The 15,873-nt window shown below is 38.4% G+C and overlaps 1 protein-coding gene across 1 annotated transcript; it reads left to right on the top strand.

Moving 5' to 3' along the window:
• The first annotated feature begins 505 nt into the window (after window positions 1–505).
• LOC140946799 (uncharacterized) lies at window positions 506–15,605 on the top strand. The gene is made up of 11 exons (XM_073395908.1): window positions 506–732; window positions 2,294–2,387; window positions 3,841–3,910; window positions 4,953–5,375; window positions 7,518–7,723; window positions 8,393–8,522; window positions 9,244–9,456; window positions 10,285–10,524; window positions 11,935–12,126; window positions 13,103–13,226; window positions 14,227–15,605. The coding sequence occupies exons 3-11, from the start codon at window positions 3,853–3,855 to the stop codon at window positions 14,300–14,302; spliced, it is 1,662 nt and encodes a 553-aa protein (XP_073252009.1). The 5' UTR covers window positions 506–732; window positions 2,294–2,387; window positions 3,841–3,852; the 3' UTR covers window positions 14,303–15,605.
• Window positions 15,606–15,873: the final 268 nt, after the last annotated feature.

The following is a 15,873-nucleotide window of genomic DNA, read 5'->3' as shown; positions in this document are numbered from 1 at the left end:
GGGAAAACAAGCTTGAAGAAAGGGAGAATGGAATACTGGAATTTGATCGAAGAAGAACGGAATTACACATAGAAACGCAACGCATTTGTGATGGACCAAACTTAGCCGCCTTTTTTTTTCACCTTGATTGGTGCGGACGTCATCGGCAACAGTCATTTTTCGCGGGAAAAACTTATCTAAAAATAAACTCACTCGTAAAAACGCCGTTGCACGACTTTATGTCAGTTGCACGCTCCAGGTTACAGGCTCCTGGTTTGACTTATAGGCATAGATACACAAACATAGGAAACTGTTTATTGATATTGTTATGAAATGAATTTATCTATTTAACATTGTAGCCTGAAGTTACAGAAAGAAAATAGCATTCCGGTTTGCAAAAAGGCAAATATCGCCGGCCTAGCCTTCAAGCGCACCGGAACCACGGAAAGACCGCTCGTGCCAGTCTTACTCCGCATCATACATTAAATGAACGGAGCGCTCGATTTATCCGCACTGATTTAATTGTCATTCTTGCTCCATTTATATTTTCTGGTCCTGTTCTTATGGGTATAAAGTGTTAAATTCAGCTATCTGGTCGCAAAGAGGCAACTGCAGTTTGTTTGACAAATCAGTATAATTCATTAAACCTTTCATGACTGATCTGATTTTCTGGTCAACCAAACTGACTAAACGGCGACTCACGCGATGGATTTTCTGTCAGATTAATCTTTCTCTGACAACGACACAGTTCTGGTAAGTACTAACAGTATACTATGAAATTAAATAGTATGTTACACGTAAAAATTTATAAAAAACTTCGTTTATTTGTGCATTCAGGCGAGCTGGAGACACCAAGGGCAAACCAACAGGAATTCTAGCTTTGAACACGGAAGCCCCAGCAAGGGCAACTGTTTGGAGAAGCAAATGTTGCCTAGGGTTTTCTGTGGCTTGAAGAGGGCTAAAAATTTCCGAATGACCTTTCCATTGCTGTTAAATTCCCTGCGATTTTCTGAACTTTAAGTTTTCACATTTCATTCCCCAGTCTGGGGTAGAAGCTGAATAATTGAATCACAATTATCCCTTGTTCTTTGCTCTTTTCTCCCGATTATTTATTATTCATTTCAAATTTTTCCTCGATATTCATTATTCATTTTTCAGTTTTTATATCAATTTTCCTTCTCAAATTCTCTTTCTGTGAATTATATAACTAAAGAAGTTAAAACTGTGATATTAAGAAACTTTTGGCTCTATCACAAAGGAAGAGAATCTTACTGAAAAAAAGAGGTAGAAACCTTAAGATTAAACAATATATTTATGGAATATATTTTAACCGGAAATTTTCTGTACTTTGGTTATCAAAAGTTTACATTATCAGTATACATTCAACCTTATCTTTACCAAGTACCCCTCTGTTTTTTCTACACATGTGGTCAAAATAATGTAAAAAGAACTAAAAACCAAAACTAACAAATAAACTATAACTGAAACGAACACTTAATTTTGTACAATAAATCCTAATGTAATCGACTTAGTTCAAAAGTCAGGCAGAATAGGCTGCTTGCTTGCATGGGACCCAATAGTACTGCCACACCTACCAGGTTACTACTCGGTTGGATTTTAGGACCTTTCTAATGGCAGGTCCAGGTTTCATTGGAACCTTGACGCTGAGACATAAATTAATTTCCAAATTGGCCAATTGCCAAATTGCATCTCAGTATGACTAAAGTAATAGAATCCAATACCTTGATTATTAGAGGACACTGGCTTCTATTTATAGTTTCATTTTAAGCCTCTATCAACATTTTGTTCAATCATTTGCCAACCATTAATGAGAGCTGATGTTGAGACCATGTGACATCCCACTCTGAAATTGTTTCAGGTTTCTGTTAAACCAGTTTAAACATTGTGTCAACTTCATATCAGTGCTGTAGTGTGGGAATGGAAGTAACATAATTGTCACGACTTTGGTAAAAACTGACAGGTTGATTTACACTGCTCTCTGCATAAATTTAAGAAAGCAGTTGTTGTCTCATATTTCAGAATCAAAATGGGATCGACAAACGAATGCTTGACGATCAATTATGTTTATGGTTTTAATAATGAAGGCGCAAGATATCCTACGTAAGAAATTCCAAGCAAAATTTAGAACACAACCCGCATTCAACGTTCTATCAAAGCCGTTTCGTGTTTTGAGAACTTAGAATTATCTAAACTTATCAAAAAATTTGAAGAAGAAAGTTTCCTTAAAATAGAAGCAAGATTGAGATCCGTCTTCTCGTTTTCTTAACTCTCTTATTAATTCCTTGTATAACAGGTGACTGCTGCAAAGTTTGGGCCCTGAACAACTCCACCGGTTGACAGCATTGGACTCCTCCATTTAACTTGACGAACGTTCTCTATATAATCAGGTGGTGTACTTGTGGTGTCTTGATATCTCTTAGTCCCTGCAAAAATATTCTGCTTGAGATTTTTGGTTTTGAAACTTTCCTTTCTATTCCAGGGATCTGTGGATTAAACGATAAAAGGCGCAAACTTTGTTTTCTTTTAAAAGAGAGGATAAAACATTACATATTATGTTGAAATGATGATGTGAAATTCACTGATCAGTTGGGGAGACATACTTTCACGACAAACGTCAACCTTAGGTTCAATATTTTCTCAAATTAGGAAATTGATGGACAAAAACTGTCCAAACAATTCCTGTTTCGTATAACAGGCTTAAAAAAAAATTTTGTTTGTGGTAGATATAAAAAACAGTTCACAGCGAGTTAAAGGAAATCTTCATTGGTCGCGTGACGAGCACCGTAAAGGTGATTCAGCATTTTCACATGACGTCATGGCGGCCATATTGGTGTTCTAGATCACAGTGGAATGGCGGCCATGTTTGTGTTCCAAACCAGTACTGTGGGAGTTGAACTCTTTTCTTATGTAAACGCTTCCTTTTGTTGCGATTAACTTGCATAGTGGCTGGGCACGTGAGTGAAAACTGCTCTATTGACAACTGATCTGCAAGAATATAAACTTCTTCACCAACTCTCACTGGGTCTTACTAAAATCTTTAAACGTTCTTTTTTTTTAATTTTTTCCCACAACCTTGACTAGGATTTCATGCAGTTTAATTTTGAAACTGTATTTGCAGTAGCCGCTGTTTCTAACCATATCAAAGCATAATATCCAGTCTGTAACACCAAAGTCTAAAAACAAAAAGCTGCAAGGAGACCCCCATCAGACAAGGAAAAATTATCGCTGTAGTGGCTTAATAAAAAACTCGGTTTTGCAATCATCAATTTGAATAGCTTCGGCTGACGATCAACTAACTTTTTCCTTGTGTAGCAGTAACAGTCGAAAGGCTGTACATGACTTTTGCTGCGATTTTCATATTGATCGTCATTGTGGGATGGGTACCCCAAAATTAGTGCACACCTAAAATGCAATAACATGGCATCACTTGTCGAAGCAAAATATCACACATGTAGCAGCCATACAGGAACCCATAATCTGGAGTGAGCAATCTCATGCGCTTGTGTCATGGTGCTTTCATGGACCAGTTTATTTTTAGAATGCTTTTGGCGCGAATTTTGAATATCTGGTAAATTCCACAAACCAGTCAGCAAACCTACAGACCTAGAAATGATATTTTTTGCCTTTTAATAACATTTAGTTTTCCTTTTTGATATCTTATACTTCGAATGGGCTCATAGACTTGGTGGAGATTCTATTTTCGCAGGAAACAGTGTCCCGAAATGTGTCTACAAATAAACTGGTCCCTAAAAACGCCGTGACATAGGCCTAGCATGGGAGTTGCAGGCTCCGGATTATGGGCTCCTGCTTATTATAAAAATCCTTTACTTCTCATCTTAGATCTGAGTCACAATGACCAATATACACTTGTTCGTCTCACTCTTGCTCGCGACAACTATATCTCATGCTGGTAAGTCATATTCCAACTTGTTATAACCCTTGTTCACCTCCCCCCCCCACCCCCCCTCCCCCCAAAAAAGGAATTTGCATAACATTGTTCAGAGCGTTTACACATGACGTCACGGTGGCCATGTTAGTGTTCCAAACCAATCCAGTGGTAGCTGAACGCTTTCTTTTGCTCCAATAATTTTGCATTGATACTACCCATGTGAGCGAAAAGGCTTTATCATAGATCATAGACGTCCCAAGAGAAATTGAAGACAATGCCTATGTTGTATGATGGGCAATGTGAAAATGGTGAATTCTTTGCATTCTTTATTCGATTTTGCATCCGAACTTCATATATGATCAGTATGATTTCACTCATGTTACAAATTGCCATTTCGTTCTCACTTTGGGGTAACAATTCCAGATTTGTACAAGCCCTGTAATTACTGTGTGACTTCTGTAACTGGGTCCACTTAGAGAAAGTTGACCAATTGCATTACATGAAAATAACAATGTATTCTGAGAAAATTGGTTGTGGGCCAATCACCTGCTGGTAAAATAGAAACAAACAATAAGTCACTCGAAATAAATAATTATTAAATAATTATTTACTTATATAGCACTATATCGATGAAAATAATGCCCTATAGTGCTTCACAGAGATAAAACCTGCCTTACAATATACAATGGCTTACAAATAGACTCTATCTAAGTGTTAAAAAGGCTAGAAAAAACCAGATTTACAACTAGTTTTATTAAAAACTATAACCTAGAACTAAGAATAGGCTAGTAAAAACAAAAATTTACAACTGTTTAGAAATAATTAAAAATTTAAATCCAGAAAAGGTGGATAAAAAACGGATGTGTGGTAGACTACAAGCTGCCGGGCAGAAAGAGGTTTTTCAATGTGCTCTTTCTGACTATTTGGTCTGGTGTTGTTTATGAAACCGACTTGTACCCATCCCTTCTCGATTTAAATTTAAATTAAAACAGGGAAATCGCAGAAATTTATCGTTAGAGACAAAGATCACTTTATTAATTTTAATTTGTTCATTTTTCTCTAGCCTTACATTGCCCTCATGGTTGGACTGAGTTTCAACGTTCTTGCTACAAGGTGATGCAGGAAATTGAACATTCCAAGATATTCGGCGGCTGGTTAAAAGCGTCTCGCGCGTGTATGGGGTATGGAGGTTATCTTGTAAGCATGACAAGTGAAACGGAAAAGGAATTTGTGCAAAATCTGTCGTCTTCGGATTTAAAAAGCCCGCAATCTGCTTGGATTGGGTTGGTTCATCGGCTTCCGAAGGGTATATACTCATGGATCGATGGAAGTTCTTTTAATCATTCTTTATCCGTCGAGTGGATTGGAAACACAACAAGTAAGCTTAATGGCAATGAGATCAAATGTGTGGAACTATTGAGAGATGGCTGGAACCTTACTGAATGTTGCAAGAAGACCGAGTACTACATCTGTGAAAGACCGAAAGGTGAGTTGCTTCTAAATACGTAAAGAAAGTAACCAGGCCTATATACGAGGGACAACAATGCCCAGAAATGTTTGGCAAAAGGATTTGATAAAGCCAAATTAATTGCTCCTTTACAATAATGAATTCGTTGATGTTTGCAAAAATCGGTAATAATGCAACTTTTGTAAAGTTTTTTTTGACTAAACAAATTTCGCGTTCATATGCTTTTGCAATGCTCAAATATTTCATCCAAATTTCCGCCAAAGCGAAGCAGTTTTCTACCGTGCTGGATAAAAACGTTTGAACCCTGCTGCCCTCTCTCCTCCGTAAAGGCCCCCGCTGGGTATCCCTATAAAATACAAAAAATAGAAAGCGCGTGGGAGACGATAGGCCCGGGGGAGGGGGGGACTCCGCATATGAAATGGGTGGGGCATGCTCGTCGTCTCGCTTAGGGGTGTAAATTTCGGATGTTGGTCTCACTTAGGGTGTTCTGCGCAAAACGCAATCATATTTAGCCGTGAAGGTCTCGTTTAGGGTTGCACGCGAAAAAATATATATTTGATATGTATATTTTTTCGTCTCTTTTAGGGGTCAAAAAACGCTTGGGCCACGCCCAGATCGGTCTCCTTTAGGGGTTTAATTCAAAATTTCCGACGAGCATCCCACCCCTTTCATATGCGGAGTCCCCCCCGGGACAATGGGTTGGATGCGCGCTCTCTTTTTCTTTCTCCCCAGCCCCCCCACAACACAAAGATGCCTCTGCGGGGAAGAGAGCCTGGCCTGAGTATCAGGCGTTTCTGGGGAAAAGGGGAAAGATCTAAAATCTTCTCTCCCCTAGCCCCTTAGGAAGGCCTGATACTCAGACTAGAGAGAGCCCTGCTGCCGAGGGAGACTTGAGAAAACGGCTGAAATTCATGCAGGCTCTGAGGCCAGTTGTTCAAAAATTAACTAACGCTATCCTATGGATAATTCTCTATCCGATGGATAGTGTGACTGGTTGAGTTATCGACTGCATAGGTACAGATTTTATTAGGAATAGGATGATAAGGATCTATGAGAAAGATGTTTTTTCATTCGTAGCAAAGGCGGCTCGAAAGAAAGAACTCTGAGTACTCAAAAATGCGGTAGAAGCTATGAGCTTCTGGTTACTAGTACAGATGCTCTATCACTAAGCTACAGCATACGCGTGAGTGCTAAGGCCACTAAACTAGATCATGTGACAAACCAGGGGCACTTAGCGAATGTTTTCTGCAAAATATCTCCTTCGGAGAAGCAAATATTGCCTAAAGTTTTCTGTTACTTGGGGACGGCTAAAAATTTCTGGATGAACAATTTTCGAAGCTTGTCCAATAAATTCCCTAAGATTTTCTGACGTTAAATTTTTCACATTTCACTCCCCAGGCTAGGCTATTTTTCGTAGAAAAAAACCCCTACAATTTCGGATGCAAAATGTGATGGGGAGAGTAATCAGAAAAATTATAACTCTCGTTATACGTTAAATCGCTTTTAAAATTTTCGGGAAAATAATATACTGAAGCCCTTGTAGTAGACCTTTTTACCGATACGGCGGCCATATTGAATTAATTCGATTTAAGGAGTATTATAGGATGCCCAGGGGGCATGAACACATTTCGTTTGTATTTTCAGGTGCTTTTCGGGACATTTTTTCTTAATGTTTTCTTAGAATAAGATTGTAATGGGAAAAAAGATCCTTGTGCCGTGTTTGGATGTAATAATGATCGCCTTTTTCTAGTTTAGTATTAGAAATATGGTCTTTCACTGTATATTTCTCAGGAAAAAGGCGATCATTATGACATTCAATATGGCCGTTCTCCTGGGATAATGCAAAAGATAAAAATTTTTATAGCATCGCTTAGAATGCACTTATAAAGGTCTAAAAGTGTTCTGGATAGCCAAAAAGTGTTGTCAATGTATTTAGGAGGAAACCGTCGTTGGGTGCCCCTGACAAACATCCTGCATACTTCAAGGACTATAATCTTGAGCGGTATGTGCTTATACGCAATGATGGATATGTGACGGTGAATTTTAAGCCTGGTGAATACATGAGAAAGATATTTTTCAGTCACCAGGGGACACAGGCGGCTCTGAAAATTAAACGACATTTATTTGAATCCGTTATATTTAATTTGTCCCATCCATTAGGTCCACTGAGTTGCCCGCGTGATCATGATGAAGGACATCTGAATGGATTATCTTGCTACTATAAGCACAGCACTTTAAAAACATGGGAAGAAGCAAAAAAGGACTGCATTGCTTCTGGAAGCAATTTGGTGAAAATAGATAGTACTGTAAACAAAACTGACACGGAATTCCTGACCCGCCTGTTGGACACTATTAATTTCAAAGAGGTAGCTGAATTAAGTAAAAGTGACCAAAAAACAGGTAGCACTATGAAATAAATATGGATATAAAAAATATAGTATTTGTCAATTACTGAATAAAGCTGAGTATGATAACGACAATTATGCAGATCGAGGAGGGCTTTGACCCTGATTGAATTGGTTGGTTTTTTCCTATATCTCGCAAAAATGGTAGGCTTCTGCTGATTATGAGAAAATACACGGAAAATTGATGAGCCAATCAGAAATGATGAAATATTTTGTAGAGGTACTAAATGCTTCTAAATCTTTACCTGTTAGCATACTCTACTGAGAACCTATACATGCAGAGGGTAGAGGGACGCCTTATGACATGTTATAATCAATCACAGACCAACTAGCATGAACGTGAACTCAACCGCTCTTCAATGATAGAAAAAGGTCCTAGACAAGCTTCACATGATGTTCTAGGACTGCTCATCGCTGTTGTCAGGCCCTTATTTTTTTAAAAGGTGCCTAGTGCTTAGTTATTCACCTTTTAAAAATTAGAGCCAGCCAGGGGACAATGAAACGTTGGTGGCTCAGGGGAAAGAAACGGAAAGAACTATAGTTAGTACATCATCATCATCATCATAATCGTCATCATCATTATTACTGATAGCATTCGTTATTTGCTGTTTTTCTTTTTTTATTTTAAAGGACATTTGGATCGACCAAGGAACCAAATCTAATCCAAATCTATGTGGCATAATCTCGATGACAGATAATAGAAAGACAGACCGTGACTGTGGCCAAAGGCATGCTTATCTTTGTGAAAAGCCCGTCCCAGGTGTGATTTCATTATGGTGGCACACTTCCATTTGAAGGCTACGAAGTAGCTTTAATTTAAAACAAATGAGGAAAGCAAGGTCTTCTTATCATTATTTTTATATAAAATTTCATCTCGGCTTTTTACGCCGGTCAAAAACAGCTCAAAACCAACGGTTTCTCAGACCCTGCTCGGATAAAAAGAAGAAAAAACGTTTCTGTTGCCTATGCTTCTTATTATAAAAATTCCTTTTCAAACAATCATTTACATTGGTATCTGAGGGTAATTGCTAAAATGGCCTCTATGGGGAGGCTCCGCCAGAAAGAGGTGCCTTTTTCAGGCTTCAGGTATATTAAAGGGTAGGGGTTACTCTTGTTAAAGTATATAAAATGTTCGGGAAATCTGTCAGGGTGGTCCCAGGCGCATTCTATTGCTGTGAAAAACACAAGAAAACTGTCTGGTTTAGCGATTTGTTCATAGCTTAAAGGCGGTAAATTTACAGCAGTTGAAAAAGATGCAGCTTTCTAGATTGGTATGTAAAAGGGGTGCCATTTGTCAATTAAAGGTATGCGAAAGGGGTCCGTTTTTTTGTCAAAAATTGGTAAAAGGGTAAAGGGTTGGACCTCGGGGCGGAACCTCCCCTTATAAAACTTTGTTGAGTACTTTCCCCTCTCCTCCCCAGGCCTTGATAATGTGTTAACGTCTTTAGTCCAAAATTAAAAAACGTTGCTTTTTCCTTTAGCGAAAGTTTGTCATTGTCAGAGCCCAGGGCAAATGTCATCTGTTCCCACTGAAGTCAACTGCTCATTTCCAGACAGTCTCTGTTTTAAGTACAGTAATAAGAGCGTGAAAGATGGACAATTCACTGCACAAGGGTGTATATCAGCTGAACTATGCAGAAAACTTGACAACCAAAAAGGCTTGGAATGTTGCCATGGTGATTTGTGTAATACAGGTGAGGCGAGAAAGACTATCAAAATTGAAGTCCTAATTACAGTTTGGATGCAGTGCTCAATACATGGAACCCTATTCAGTTTGACCTCGCGTTCGGTTGTTCTGGAACCGACTGGCAACAATAATGTTCATAATAAAGTTCAAAGCGCACTCTGGTTGGTTGATAAAGCGTGCTTTATGAGAGCTTAAAACCCGGAGCTAAAGGTGTCACGTCCTGCCAATATAGTTTGTTTTACGTCTCGTGTTCCCCCTACACATCTTTTGTGCTCTTTCCGCTTCCAGAGTGCTTTATAGCAGAGAAAAGCACAATCAAAGCTTCTTTATTTGTTAAGTGCAGTGATGGGAGATTTTAAATTGTTTTTGGCAAATCAGCAGTGTATCAATCAAATAAAAAAAAATGTCTAGGATTACAGAAGTTAAGAGACGTGATGATGTGATATGACATATAGGTTACGTCATCACTCTGATTAATGGCCGAGTCATCATCTTGATGACTTTCATCATGTTTAGGAAAGTTTGAAAGCAGGACTAAATTGAATCAAAATCAACAGATTGATACCAAAATGATTGAAATTTTGAATTGACCACCAGGGAAGTATTACACTGATTTTCACTATATAGTTATCAGTATTTATTTATTTTATCATAATATTTATCAATGACCTGCGACATAAAAGAGGTTCTTAAAATGAAAATAAAAAGTCCCCGAATGTTATCCTTTCTTAAAGGGAAATAGCATATATTTATCAGTAAAAGTGACTAGGGTTAGTGATTTCGGTGCAAATTTCTAGGTCTAATTGTTCGAAATTGTTGTTTTTCTCCGTTTCAGCAATATCCTGCTATCGATGTGAAAACAGTTCATCTCTTGATGAATGCCAAGAAAACCAAGACGACGTAGATTGCCCCATACCTGTTCACTACTGCGCAAGAATTAGGTATGAATCGACAACAAGAGAGGGCAAAATACAAACGACTTACGGTAAGGGATGTGTTACCAAAGATCAGTGTAATGCTAATGCAACCAGTGGAAAGATTGTAAATTGCTGCAAAGGCGACAAGTGTAATGCAAGTAAGAAGAAATTATTTTTTATCTTACAAAATAGCATACTTTTCAATATCGTTCCCAGGGACCTCTCGTTTTCAAATGGCGGTGGCATATTGGAAAACGAGAAGACCCTTGAACGAGGTTTACGAGGTTTTCATAGTTTGAGTCTCGTTTAAAAAGAGGCAGCCTAGCCGTAAGTGGTGTAGTAGGGATGATTAAGACTTCATTTTTACGGTAGAAATCTCATTAAGCTGCGGGGGAATACATTTACGCTAATAACAACTTAGACTTTTGTCTTTATATCATGAGTTAAATGCGTGGCATTCTCATTAAGACAACATGGATATCTTAGGGTGGATTAACTGGTTTGACAGGTTATAGATTATTCTTAGGTCAAAGAATGCCTTGGTTTTTGATTGGGTAACTAAAACCTAAGAAAAGTATTCATTGGTTTATTCATGATGTTGTCGAAGGAGTAAGCGCTAACTGGCCTGTGACTTAATAGAGACCTTCTGAGTATTGCTCACGCGTGAACCAGCGTCATTTTGGCGGGAAAACGTGATGGCTGTCGTCATTCTACTACGAGTTTTAGCAAGAATGTCGTAGTGGCGGGAAATAGTAATCAAATGTAAGAAGTTTTATCATTTTGCCGTCGGGAGAGTGCTTAACCTCCTTCAGTATATTAAATAACCGTAGAAACTTTTTTAGTGAAAAAAAGACACCTCAGAAAGCTTCATTTTGATTTTTTCATTTTGACGCACAAAAACTTTAAGTTAAATCTCCTACTCGCTTTCGTCCTCAAATCTTAAGCTCTCTAAGATCACTGAGTCGTGACGTAATTATACAAGTTCATTTCCTGTCACTTTCATTGTCCATTGAGAAAACGAATTGTTCCAGCTCTGGTTCACCGATTCTTGTCACGAAAATAGTGCAGATTATTGAGGGCGAAGGTAAACTAGCTATTTCTACCACGAAACGCATTTTTTCTTAATTATTAGAAAGTAGAATGTAGTGGTAGTGGTGACGGTGGTGGTGGAGGAGGTTGTGGGAAAAGAAAAAATTGAGGAGGCGCGAAATAAATGAATTGTAGAGAAGCAGGAAGTGGGCGGAGAAGACTTGGGATGGAATCCTTTGGGACCATTATCCAGATGATTGATCTAAGTAACTCGTAATGATGCATCAGCGGAACCAATGAATCCACTTTGGACAAGGATTCATCGGTTGCTTTGATGCACTATGATCGGAGTGATCTCGGGTCACCGATCCTGATCCGGAACATCCCGAAACAACGCAACCTTATGCGGTCACCTTCCTTGCAATTCTTGCAATAGGCTAAGGCGAAAAAAAATTCAACTTGCCAAAAAAGGCACTTTTTCTTCATCTCAGTTAGACAGTCAGACCCTTTATAAAACATGTATTTCGTCGCTATTTTAGACACAGGTCCGCGGTGCTACGAATGTACAGATCCTGTTAAGTTTGAAGAATGCGCAGTAGGTGGGTGCATTTTCAACGATGGGAAGTGTTATTACTCTGGAGAGCAATATGGATGCATTCAACCACATCATTGCGATCAAATCGTGGATGGCAACGTAATACACTGCTGTGAAGGAAGTTTATGCAATAAAGGTTAGTAAAAGAGAAATACTATATTCTTTAGTATGCCAATGACGTGTTTTAAAAAATAATTTGCGTTTGTCATTCGCTGCTTTAGAATGGAGAAGGAAACTGGGCCGAGTTAATTTTCGCAAAGACTTCTGGGACACTTACTGGGATAAGTAGCAGTAAAATTCCCAGAAGCCTTTGCGAAAGTTAGCTCGGCCCAGTCTCCTCGTTTCTAAAGTAGTGAATTGCATTATTGCTAAGGTGTTCTTACGGTGGATTGGATAACGATATGCATAACGGGCAAAAGACTTGCTGATTCCGGGTTTTTTTTCGGGGGGGGGGGGGGGAGGGGGGAAGAGTACTCACCAAAGTTTTATACGGGGACGCCCGGCCCGAGGTCCAGCCCCTTACCTTTTATATTCAATTTTTGACAGAAACGATAGCTCTTTCGTATACTTTCCATTGACAAATGGAACTAGCCCTTTGACATACGTAGGTTACAACTTACTTAAAATTACAGAGTCTTGTCAAACAAATATATCACTAAGCGTCATGTCAAACGTTACAAAAAACAAAACTCAACTTTGACGAACTCTTAGCGGCTTAAAATTGTAAAGCCGTTTCAGTCTTATTCAAGTTTGCCTATCCATTTCTCCTTTTCTATTTGCTGTGTTATCCATATCGACAATTTTTCATGTTTTTTCAGATGTTTTGAGCGGTTTATTTTATGTTTTACTCAGTTTGGTGATGGTTCCCACTGTTTGAATTTTGATTAATTCAGTGACACAGCTCCTTTAACTATTCCTTTGTGATCAGATATTTCAATCTTTTCTTTTCTATTTCATTGCAAAATTCGGATCAATCTGGGTTTCTGGAAACTGCCCACCTACCCCTCCCCTAAGCCATATCACTTACTTCTCACTTAGGACAAAATGTTGGCTTAGGGGAGGGGTAGGTGGGCCGTTTCCCAGAAACTTAAATTGATCCCAAAATTTCACAGTTAACAAACCCAGGAGTAGCAAGGTGATTTACATATCTGTTGGTGCTGCCCTCGCTGTGCTGCTGTTGGGTGCTGCTATTTTCATCTGGTGCTACCGGAGAAGACGAAAAAAGGAGGCTTATGGGTTTGTAAAGTCCTACGTTCTTACCGTCTAAAACAAGAGCCCATAACCCGGAGCGAAGAACTTCCATGCGCTTGTGTGACGGCGTTTTCACGGACCAGTTTATTTTTAGAACGGTTTTGGCGCGAATGTTGGATATCTTTTAAATTTCACAAAAAAGGTCAGCAAAACCTACAGACCTAAAAATGATATTTTCTGCCTTTTAATACATTTAGTTTTCGTTTTTGATATCTTCTACTTCGAGTGGGCTCATAGATATGGTGGAGATTTTATTTTCGCAGGAAAAAGTGCATTAAAATGTGTCTAAAAATAAACTGGTCCGTTAAAACGCCGTGACATAGGCGTAGTATGGGAGTTGCTCTCTCCGGGTTATTGGCTCCTGATGCTAAAATTACGACAGCTATGTTTACGTAATGTAGTACCTTATTGATACTTGATTTTGAGGGTAGTTGAATTCGAGATTTTGGCGAGACAGTATTTCGCGGGTTTTATTTTCGCGGTTTCAATAGGCAACCATGAAAAAAGGGCGTAAATTTCGCGATTCACCAGTTCTCGACTATCTAATATAATATTTTCCAAAAAGTCTGAAGTATTAAAAATTTTTAGATAATGGATTTGTACGAATCTCAGATCAAGATGATAGTTAGGTTCCCTACCGGCATACGTGAAATCTTTACAAATTTACGTAACGTTTTATGGAACTTACCTGTAAAACCAGTTAACAATTTGGGTATGTGTCGATACATATCCTGCTGCATGTTGGTGTTACTACAAGTTAATAATTTTTCTCTGGGATTTTAGTTCGCTTGTTTAAATTTCGCGAGGATTTTAATTCGGGGGTCTTTAATTTCGCGATTTCTCTACAATCGCGAAAAACACGAAATTTAAATTTCGTACCCAGATCTAAATCTGTCTTACGCTAAACCATTGGCCGTGGGAAATCTGGGCACGAGATTAGCTGATTGCAAAAGAGTGTTCTATTGTCTTTCTTTTTTTTTTTCAGATATCTTTCACAGCCATCGATCAATCCCCTGGACGAGGGGGAAATTCTTCACGAGCAAATAGAATTGCAAGGGTAAAGATTTTGAGAGAGTCGAGGTTCAGAGGAAGTTGACTCGAACAACAGTTTACTCCTGAGCTTCTTGGTTCTTCTAAGTTCAAAGATGTTTCAAGCTTTTTTAAGATTACAAAGTGGCCGTATTTATACTAAACTATTAAATTAAGTAGTTTTTAAGAAAGGTCAATAGTATTCTTATGCGTAAAAATAGGTGTTAGGAGGTGTTAGAACTGATAGAACAAAAGATACTGAATTAAGTTGAATTCAGCTGCGTGTGGAAAAAATATGCAAAACTGAAAATATCTCCATAGCCAAATTCCTATACAGGAAAGTAAAACGATGGTTTCAAAGAAAGCAAATTTTCCTAAATTCTTTCGAAAGAAATTTTAGTTTAAAAGTAAGAAAATAAGTGAATTTTAGCTGAAAATAGCACAACTGAGAACAAAGGACTAAAAGGGTGTTAGGTAACGTGGCCCCAAAAAGATTTTAACGAGATAAGGAGAACTGATTATGATTCAAGTTTGGAAGCGAAAGTGAGAACAAACTTCAGGTTTAAATAAACGAACTTCGTTAATCAGGAAACGCTTGTTTTCCCATTCCACAGATGAATACATCTACAAAGGGAAGTAATGATTTCTATCTCTCAAACTTGTTTCTGTGTTTCGTAAATAAGCTTGAAGAGGTGTTTGTTAACCTCAGTTAAACCTTTAATTGTGAAAGACTGAAACTACACTTATGATGTTTCCCACAATTAACCGTGCGTCCAACTTCTATTTTTGATTGATCCCAACACCAAAGAGGTCTGTGCCAAAACCTCTTAGCAAAGGACTTAACTGACCAGCAAAGGTTTGCTAGTAAAATCTAAAGTGTGCGGTCCAGCTGTTCTGACAGCTTGTAAACACCATCCTTTGTCCCTCAACAAAAGATATTTGAGATATAGTGGAACTTTTGATTTCTGAACCGACCTAAAAACAAATTTGTTTATATAATATATACCCCTGAATAAAGTTAAAATGTCCAACACCGAAATAAATAGGATAAACTGAATAAATATTAATGATTACGAAGAGAAGCGCATACAATGAAGCCGACTGAGCAAAAATGTACCCTAACATATTACGAAGGGGAGCGGGGCGAGGAGCGTTCGGTGCGGTTTACAAAGCAATGCTTTGGGAAAGAGTTGGGATAGAGGTGTTTAGTACAGAGATTTCAAACGGAAACTGTTATCCAGCAAGACGAAGCCTCGGGTGGTTGCTGTCAAGGTTTTACTTGGTGACACTAAATACGAAATTAATGCAAGACCATACAAACAATAAAAAGAAAATGTTTCAATTTTTCGTGATAATACCAACTCTAGGCAAGTGTTCCGTAATTAATACTTACGCTCTAGATGGAAGAACCGAGTTGCCACATTTCTAAAGGAATAACTTTTATTTTGAAGCCAAAGCTCTGGAATCGGTGCTTATTACGACACACAACGTTATTCGAGTGATTAGTCATATAGATGAAAATTTTGAAGCTGGAAATTCATTAAACCTGGCTGTAAACGGCGGTTGTCGCTCAACATTCGCGGGTAAGGGACTGGTCAAAAAG

The sequence above is a fragment of the Porites lutea genome, chromosome 8 (assembly GCF_958299795.1).
Source record: "Porites lutea chromosome 8, jaPorLute2.1, whole genome shotgun sequence".
NCBI classification, from domain to species: domain Eukaryota; kingdom Metazoa; phylum Cnidaria; class Anthozoa; order Scleractinia; family Poritidae; genus Porites; species Porites lutea.
The sequence above is the reverse complement of the archived record's forward strand: the minus strand, read 5'-3'. Positions and strand labels throughout refer to the sequence as shown.

Excerpts from the sequence above, each read along its gene's own strand:
- LOC140946799 (XM_073395908.1), top strand. The coding sequence starts at position 3,853 with ATGACCAATATACACTTGTTCGTCTCACTCTTGCTCGCGACAACTATA. Across the intron at positions 8,523-9,243 it reads TTGTGAAAAGCCCGTCCCAG|CGAAAGTTTGTCATTGTCAG; the intron begins GTGTGATTTCAT and ends TTTTTCCTTTAG. Across the intron at positions 13,227-14,226 it reads CGAAAAAAGGAGGCTTATGG|ATATCTTTCACAGCCATCGA; the intron begins GTTTGTAAAGTC and ends TTTTTTTTTCAG.